This window comes from Aegilops tauschii, chromosome 3 (genome assembly GCF_002575655.3).
Source record: "Aegilops tauschii subsp. strangulata cultivar AL8/78 chromosome 3, Aet v6.0, whole genome shotgun sequence".
In the NCBI taxonomy this organism is placed as follows: Eukaryota; Viridiplantae; Streptophyta; class Magnoliopsida; order Poales; family Poaceae; genus Aegilops; species Aegilops tauschii.
In genome coordinates this window covers 629,637,233-629,645,671 of record NC_053037.3, presented here as the reverse complement: position 1 = coordinate 629,645,671, position 8,439 = coordinate 629,637,233, and the positions used below count along the sequence as shown (strand labels likewise).

Below are 8,439 nucleotides of genomic sequence, written 5' to 3'. Positions count from 1 at the left end.
TTATCCGTTTTGGAATATTTAAGAAAATAGGAAAATAAGAAGCAGTCCGGGAAGGACACGAGGATTCCACGAGGGTGGCAGGCGCGCGCTACCCCCCTGGGCGCGCCCCCTGCCTCATGGGCACCTCGTGCGCTCTCCGGACTCCGTTTTCTTGCACGATACTTCTTTTGGTTGGTAAAAATTCATTATATAATCTCCCGAAGGTTTTTACCAACGTATCACGCACCTCTGTTTTTGTTTCGAGCTGTTTTCTGCCAGAGTTGTCAAGGCCAGGCATCATGTCGTCTCCCTCCTCCAACAATGAGGGTAAATATGCTTGGCTAATGAAGATAGAGTTGAAGAGAGAAGAATCCAAGGAGATCAATAAGGAGGATGGGATCAAGAAGGCCATGGAGGACCAAGCTCTAGGAACAGAAGAAGAAGACATCCTTCCACCTCATCAAAATCTTCTTACCCCAACTGAGGTTGAAGCTTTCAAGATGATTGAATTAGCTCGTATACAAAACAAGTATCTCACACGTGAAAATATTTTGTTGAAGGAGCATATTGTCGCACTCAAGGGCATTATCCGCAAGTTGGAAGATCTCCTACGCTCGATGTGCGATTATCCATCATCACCACCTTCTTCACCAGCAAAGGAGATATAATCACATGGGTATGGGCACTCCCCTTGGCAACTGCCAAGCTTGGGGGAGGTGCCCCGGTATCGTATCACCATCACACTCCTATCTTTACCGTTTTTCTTAGTTCGATCCTTTTGGTAATATCTTGATCTAGTGGAATAAAGTTTTAGTATGATTTAGTTTTGAGTTTTGTCTTATGATCCTTCTATGTAATCGAGTCTGTGAGCTATATATAATAAAGATTAGTGTTGAGTCAAGGGCTTGATTATCTTACTATGATCTTGAGGGAATAAAAGAAAAATAAAGAATAAAAAGAAACAAAGAGATCATATTGATCTTATGGAGAGTAATGACTTCACATATATTCTATGATGATTAAAAGTTGTTGACAGTTGACAAACATAGTTTTGGTCATCGTTGCAATTAATAGGAAGTAATAAAGGAAGAGAGGTTTCACATATAAATATACTATCTTGGACATCTTTTATGATTGTGAGCACTCATTAAAATATGACATGCTAAAGAGTTGATGTTGGACAAGGAAGACAACGTAATGGGTTATGTTTTCTTATATCCGAAATAAAGTATATTGTCATGGATCATCCAACATGTTGAGCTTGCCTTTCTCTCTCATGCTAGCCAAATTCTTTGCACCAAGTAGAGATACTACTTGTGCTTCCAATTACCCTTAAACCCAGTTTTGCCATGAGAGTCCACCATATCTACCTATGGATTGAGTAAGATCCTTCAAGTAAGTTGTCATCGGTGCAAGCAATAAAAATTGCTCTCTAAATATGTATGATTTATTAGTGTGGAGAAAATAAGCTTTATACGATTTTGTGATGTGGAAGAAATAAAAGCGACGGACTGCATAATAAAGGTTCATATCACAAGTGGCAATATAAAGTGATGTTCTTTTGCATTAAGATTTCGTGAATCCAACCATGAAAGCGCATGACAACCTCTGCTTCCCTCTGCGAAGGGCCTATCTTTCACTTTTATCTTCTACCCCTATGCAAAGAGTCAAGGTGATCTTCACCTTTCCTTTTCATTTTATCCTTTGGCAAGCACATTGTGTTGGAAAGATCCTGATATATATATCCAATTGGATGTAAGCTAGCATTAGCTATTATTGTTGACATTACCCTTGAGGTAAAAGGTTGGAAGGCGAAACTATAAGCCCCTATCTTTCTCTGTGTCCGATTAAAACTCCATACCCATAAGTATTGTGTGAGTGTTAGAAATTGTGAAAGACTAAATGATAGTTGAGTATGTGGACTTGCTGACAAGCTCTTACATAGACTCTTTCTGATGTTATGATAAATTGCAATTGCTTGAATGACTGAGATTATAGTTTGTTGGTTTTCAATGAAGTTTCTGATTCATACTTGACATTGTGAATAGATTGTTACTTTATCATAAGAAATCATATGACAATATTTATATATGTTGCTGTTATAAGAATGATCATGATGCCCTCATGTCCGTATTTTATTTTATCGACACCTCTATCTCTAAACATGCGGACATATTTTTCGTTATCGGCTACCGCTTGAGGACAAGCGAGGTCTAAGCTTGGGGGAGTTGATACGTCCATTTTGCATCATGCTTTTATATCAATATTTATTGCATCATGGGATGTTATTACACATTGTGTCACAATACTTATGCATATTCTCTCTTATTTTAAAAGGTTTACATGAAGAGGGAGAATGCCGGCAGCTGGAATTCTGGGCCGGAAAAGTAGCAAATATTATAGACCTATTCTGCACAGCTCCAAAAGTCCTGAAACTCCACGGAAGTCATTTTTGGAATTAATAAAAAATACCGGCGAAAGAAACTACCAGAGGGGGGCCACACCCTAGCCACGAGGGTGGGAGGCACGCCCTACCCCCTGGGCGCGCCCCCTGCCTCGTGGGCCCCCTGGCAGGCCTCTGGTGCCCATCTTCTGCTATATGAAGTCTTTTGTCCGAGAAAAAATCATAATCAAGCTTTCGGGAAGAAACTCCGCCGCCACGAGGCGGAACCTTGGTGGAACCAATCTAGGGCTCCGGCAGAGCTGTTCTGCCGGGGACACTTCCCTCCGAGAGGGGGAAATCGTCACCATCGTCATCACCAAGGATCCTCTCATCGGGAGGGGGTCAATCTTCATCAACATCTTCACCAGCACCATCTCCTCTCATACCCTAGTTCATCTCTTGTATCCAATCTTTGTTCTAAAACCTCAGATTGGTACCTGTAGGTTGCTAGTAGTGTTGATTACTCCTTGTAGTTGATGCTAGTTGGTTTACTTGGTGGAAGATTATATGTTTAGATCCATTATGCATATTAATACCCCTCTGATTATGAACATGAATATGATTTGTGAGTACTTACGTTTGTTCCTGAGGACATGGGAGAAGTCTTGCTATAAGTAGTCATGTGAATTTGGTATCCGTTCAATATTTTGATGAGATGTATGTTGTCTTTCCTCTAGTGGTATTATGTGAACATCGACTACATGACACTTCACCATTGTTTGGGCCTAGAGGAAGGCATTGGGAAGTAATAAGTAGATGATGGATTGCTAGAGTGACAGAAGCTTAAACCTAGTTTATGCGTTGCTTCGTAAGGGGCTGATTTGGATCCATATGTTTCATGCTATGGTTAGGTTTACCTTAATACTTCTTTTGTAGTTGTGGATGCTTGCAATAGGAGTTAATCATAAGTGGGATGCTTGTCCAAGTAAGGACAGCACCCAAGCACCGGTCCACCCACATATCAAATTATCAAAGTACCGAACGCGAATCATATGAGCGTGATGAAAACTAGCTTGACGATAATTCCCATGTGTCCTCGGGAGCTCTTTTCTCTATATAAGAGTTTGTCCAGGCTTGTCCTTTGCTACAAAAAGGATTGGGCCACCTTGCTGCACTTTATTACACTCGTTACTTATTACCCGTTACAAATTACCTTATCACAAAACTATTTGTTACCGATAATTTCAGTGCTTGCAGAGAATACCTTACTGAAAACCGCTTGTCATTTCCTTCTGCTCCTCGTTGGGTTCGACACTCTTACTTCTCGAAAGGAGTACGATAGATCCCCTACACTTGTGGGTCATCATCAAACCGCATAACGATATACGTTGTTCCCTTTGTCATCGGTATGTTACTTGCCCGAGATTCGATCGTCGGTATCTCAATACCTAGTTCAATCTCGTTACCGGCAAGTCTCTTTACTCGTTTCGTAATGCTACATCCCGTAACTAACTCATTAGCTACATTGCTTGCAAGGCTTATATTGATGTGCATTACAGAGAGGGCCTAGAGATACCTCTCCGACAATCGGAGTGACAAATCCTAATCTCGATCTATGCCAACTCAACAAACACCATCGGAGACACCTGTAGAGCACCTTTATAATCACCCAGTTACGTTGTGACATTTGGTAGCACACAAAGTGTTCCTCCAGTATTCGGGAGTTGCATGATCTCATAGTCATAGGAACATGTATAAGTTATGGAGAAAGCAATAGCAACAAACTAAACGATCATCGTGCTAAGCTAACAGATGGGTCAAGTCAATCACATCATTCTCTAATGATGTGATCCCGTTAATCAAATGACAACTCATGTCTATGGTTAGGAAACATAACCATCATTGATTCAATGAGCTAGTCAAGTAGAGGCAAACTAGTGACTCTCTGTTTGTCTATGTATTCACACATGTACTAAGTTTCCGGTTAATACAATTCTAGCATGAATAATAAACATTTATCATGATATGAGAAATATAAATAACAACTTTATTATTGCCTCTAGGGCATATTTCCTTCACTCCCCCCACCCCCTCCTCCTCTAGGGTCTCCTCCCCAGATCCCTCGGCCTCCCTATGAGGTGTCATCATCGCGTAGTCCGGGGGGGGGGGGGGGGAACCTTCTGGGCTCGTCCACTCCGAGTAAGTGATTTGAATTTGTTGAGGAAACCGGCGCCGCTAGACTTGCCCATGATTAGCAAACCTGAATTAACAAGAGAATAAACAATTAGTAAGGATATCAAATAAACAATCATATGGAAAAGAACATTAATAACAGAAGAGCACATACGAATCATCATTAAAAGAACTTACATTTTCTAGAACCCATATGAATCATCACTATTGTAATCTATTTGTCGACCGGTCTCATCATCACTATCACGCATATATTCTTCATGTCTGACGGAAGTGGAGGCTCTTCCTCATCGTCAGCGTCTTCATTTAAATTTTCAATCATAATTATGTCTCTTTGATTCACAACTGCCTCACCATCAAGCCGTGCGTCGTCGTCGTTTGGGTCCAGGTCAACATAACCCAAGTCATCATCCTCCTTGTTTCGGACCACATCATCATGTTCCTCTTGAAAGAACACTCCCTCATATGTCATGGGGTTTATGTTGTAGTAATCATCATCGTTCGGGTCCGGTAGCTTACCATGTGGCGACACCTTGAACACAACTTCCCAACCCTTTAGGTACTCTTTCTGGCATGGGTAAGGCAGATATTATACTTGTGTGGCCTGGGTAGCGGCGATAAAGAGATCAGCTCCGGCATAGACGGTTGATGGTTTAACTTCAACTAAACAGACAGAAGGCATATGTCTCAGACCATTTTTGGGGTCGAACCATCGGCATTTGAACACATTGAAACTTAGGTGTTCGCGGCCACATTTGAATGTAAGCTCTACCCTTCCGTAGTAATCTACTTTATTATCTCCTTCGGTGAAGACTCCGGTATTTATAGTTTTGGGATCAGGCCGACTGTTCTGGTGCTCCTCTGTATGGAAGCGATACCCATTCACATCATACTTTTCACATGTCATAACGGCAGGGTCAAAACCCATGGAAACCCATCTCAATTCTTCATCAATTGATTCGTTCGGATCATTTCCCTACAAGTTTAATTGAAATTATAGGGTGCATGAGTTTAATTGGAATTGTAGGGTGAAATGGGTAATAGGGAAGTGTGAAAATTTACTTTCTCCATGAACCACGCAATGAAATTTTTCCTTCCATCAGCACCCTTTCGGAGAAGAGCAAGTGCCTCCGCTTTAGTAGCAGGCAGCATTCCCGTCCACTCTTCATCAACGAATCGACTACAATAAGAAAAGCGGTATAAGAACTAGGCAAAGTGAACATAACGAATTGACTAAAAGAATGGTGCAAAGGTATTACCTCATCCACTCATCCTCAACTTCCTTGATGTTGTGCAAGATATAGAACATGACATCCTCCCACTCATCTCGTGGCATGATATAAGGTGTCAAGCATCCAGCACTGCCACCTTGCCCGATGAATAGAGGCAGCTTGGGTTTATACTTGGGTTCTTCTGTATTGTATCGAGACACCTTATTGTGCAGCGTGGGAAAATGGTCCGGATATTACGTTGTCCTGAGGTCTGCCACCTCCTCTAGGATAACTGCCTCAGCTAAGGAAGCTTCAATCTTAGCTTTGTTTCCACATTTCTGTCTCAGATGCTTGTTCTGTCTCTCAGGGCCGTATTGCCAATGATTCTGCACAGGGGCCCCCAACAATACCTCGTTCGCGAGGTGCAAAATGAGATGTGTCATCGGAGTAAAGAAGCCTGGCGGGAAGATCTTCTCTAGCTTGCATATCAACTCCGGCGCATTCTTATGCATTTCTTTTATCATCTCAGGACATACTTCTTTAGCACAAAGCGTGTGGAAGAAATGTCTTAACTCCGCAAGCACACGCCAGACACGCTTGGGAACATAGCCCCGAACCATCACCGGCATAATCCGCTCAATCCATACATGATAGTCATGACTCTTGAGACCGGTCACTTTGCCCGTTGAAAGATTGACCCCCTTACTTATATTCGGCGCATAACCATCAGTGAACTTCACGACGTGTTTCAGCCACTTGAATGCCTCCATCTTATGATCCTTTTTAAGTACGAAGTCAGCATCTGGCTTGAACCAAGATTTTTGACTGCCTGTGGGAGGCTGCATGTGTAGACGTGGTCTATCACAAATATTCTGTTGATCGACTCTAGCATTAACATTATCCTTTGTCTTATCAGGAATGTTGAGGATCGTGCGAAAAAGGGACTCTGCGACATTCTTTTCAGTGTGCATCACGTCGATGTTGTATTGAAGTTTGAAGTCCTTAAAATAAGGAAGCTACGTGAAGGGGGTAATGTGAGTCCAGTTGTGCGTCTCACCATATCCTTCAAAACATTTTCCCTTTACCTTTTCCTTTGCCATCGCCCTCGCCCTCGTCTTCGCCTATGGATTTGCCTTTGCCTTTGCCTTTACCTTTGCCTTTGCCTTCGCCAGCAGGCTTAAGAGCTTTCAGCTGAGCAAGCACATACGCACCATGAAACGTTGGAATCTCGTTTACTTCATGGACAACTTTGCCTTTTGTGAAGTTCTTCTTGTCTTCCCTATCAGGATGGTCTGGAGGGAGGAACTGTCGATGCAGGTCAAAGGCAACATACTTGCCACCCTTCTTCAGCCAAATGAAAATCAAGACCTGCATGCACACTGGGCAAGGCATCTTCCCACTTGTACACCATCCGCAGAACAAGGCATAGCCGAGAAAGTCATGCATGCAATACTGTAGCCAAACTTTCATCAAGAAATTTTTCTGCAGATGCCGGTCGTATGTCAACCTCGGGAAGTACCAAGAATGGTGCAAATCATCCACCAACGGCTGCATAAACATACTCAAATTCTTCCCCAGATATTCAGGCCCCGGAATTATAAGCGACAGGAACATGGTCTTGCGTTGCATTATGGCGCCGGGAGGGAGATTGAGCGGAATAACAAATACGGGCCAGCAGCTGTATGGACCAGACGACATACCATATGGATTGAACCCATCAATTGATATAGCAATTCTGACATTCCCAGCCTCGGCTGCTTCCTCCGGGTATTCTATATCGAATGACTTCCATGCTTCACCTTCTGATGGATGTACAATTTTATTTGGATTGTTCCTTTTCCCTTCCTTGTGCCACTTCATCATTTTGGCAGACTCCTCGGTGATGAAAAGGCGCTGCAGTCTTTTTATAAAATCAAGATAGCGAAGAACCTTCATAGGGATTTTTAGTTGCTGCTTCTGACCCTGCTCATCGACTACCTCAATATACCGAGAGGAACCGCACTTCCTACAGTAGTTGTCATTCGCATACTCATGCCTAAAAAAGGGAATTCTTTGGACAAACATTTATTTTCTCATAATCCATGGAGAGCGCCTTCATGATTTTCTTCGTAGCGTACATGGTTTTCTGCAGTTCATGGCCCTTAGGCAGGCTGTTAGCCCATACTCCCAGAAATGCTTCGGAGCAACCTCTGCTACAGCCGTACCCAGCCTTGACTGCCATCAGTTGCAAGATGGCATCCAACACAGACAGCTTGGCACCCTCATAAAGAGGTTTCTTTGACAAGGCCAAGATATCCAGGAAGGCCTTTCCGGTTTCCTCCGGTTCATTCGCTGAATGTGACGGAGGTGTCGGCTGTGCAGCAAAGACATCATCTAGCATGTCTCTAACCCCATCGTCCTCATAACCAGCAACGCGTTGTCGTATCACCTCCTCTCTACCACGGTCCCACTCGGCAAAGTTTATCGGCATATTAAAGTTGGGCATAAATCCATGCGTGTGAAGGTGTTTAGTCATCTCACTCTTATCTCTGCGCATACGTCTCTTACATTTGGCACACGGGCATTCTGGCACAATCCTCATTGGACTACGAAATATCTCTTTCAAAAACACATCGGTTTTCTCGACCCACTATATATGTTGTTACTTGATTCTGACGGAAAAACCCACTATAC

General features: G+C 42.8%; 1 protein-coding gene across 1 annotated transcript; it reads right to left on the bottom strand.

Annotated features, from left to right (window-relative positions):
• Positions 1-4,597: 4,597 nt before the first annotated feature.
• LOC141020873 (uncharacterized) lies at positions 4,598-8,146 on the bottom strand. The gene is made up of 7 exons (XM_073495829.1): positions 7,884-8,146; positions 7,231-7,801; positions 6,025-6,782; positions 5,618-5,735; positions 5,229-5,531; positions 4,825-5,123; positions 4,598-4,622 (listed from the first exon to the last, which is right to left on the bottom strand). Exons 1-7 carry the CDS (start codon positions 8,144-8,146, stop codon positions 4,598-4,600), a joined length of 2,337 nt encoding a protein of 778 aa, XP_073351930.1.
• Between the last annotated feature and the right edge of the window lie 293 nt (positions 8,147-8,439).

What these genes read in the sequence shown, in the direction of transcription:
- LOC141020873 (XM_073495829.1), bottom strand. Translation starts at nt 8,146, where the DNA reads ATGCTAGATGATGTCTTTGCTGCACAGCCGACACCTCCGTCACATTCA. An exon ending in CATGAACTGCAGAAAACCAT is followed by an intron (nt 7,802 to 7,883) that starts GTACGCTACGAA and finishes TCCCTTTTTTAG; the next exon opens with GCATGAGTATGCGAATGACA. An exon ending in GTGGCAGACCTCAGGACAAC is followed by an intron (nt 5,736 to 6,024) that starts GTAATATCCGGA and finishes TTCTTATTGTAG; the next exon opens with TCGATTCGTTGATGAAGAGT.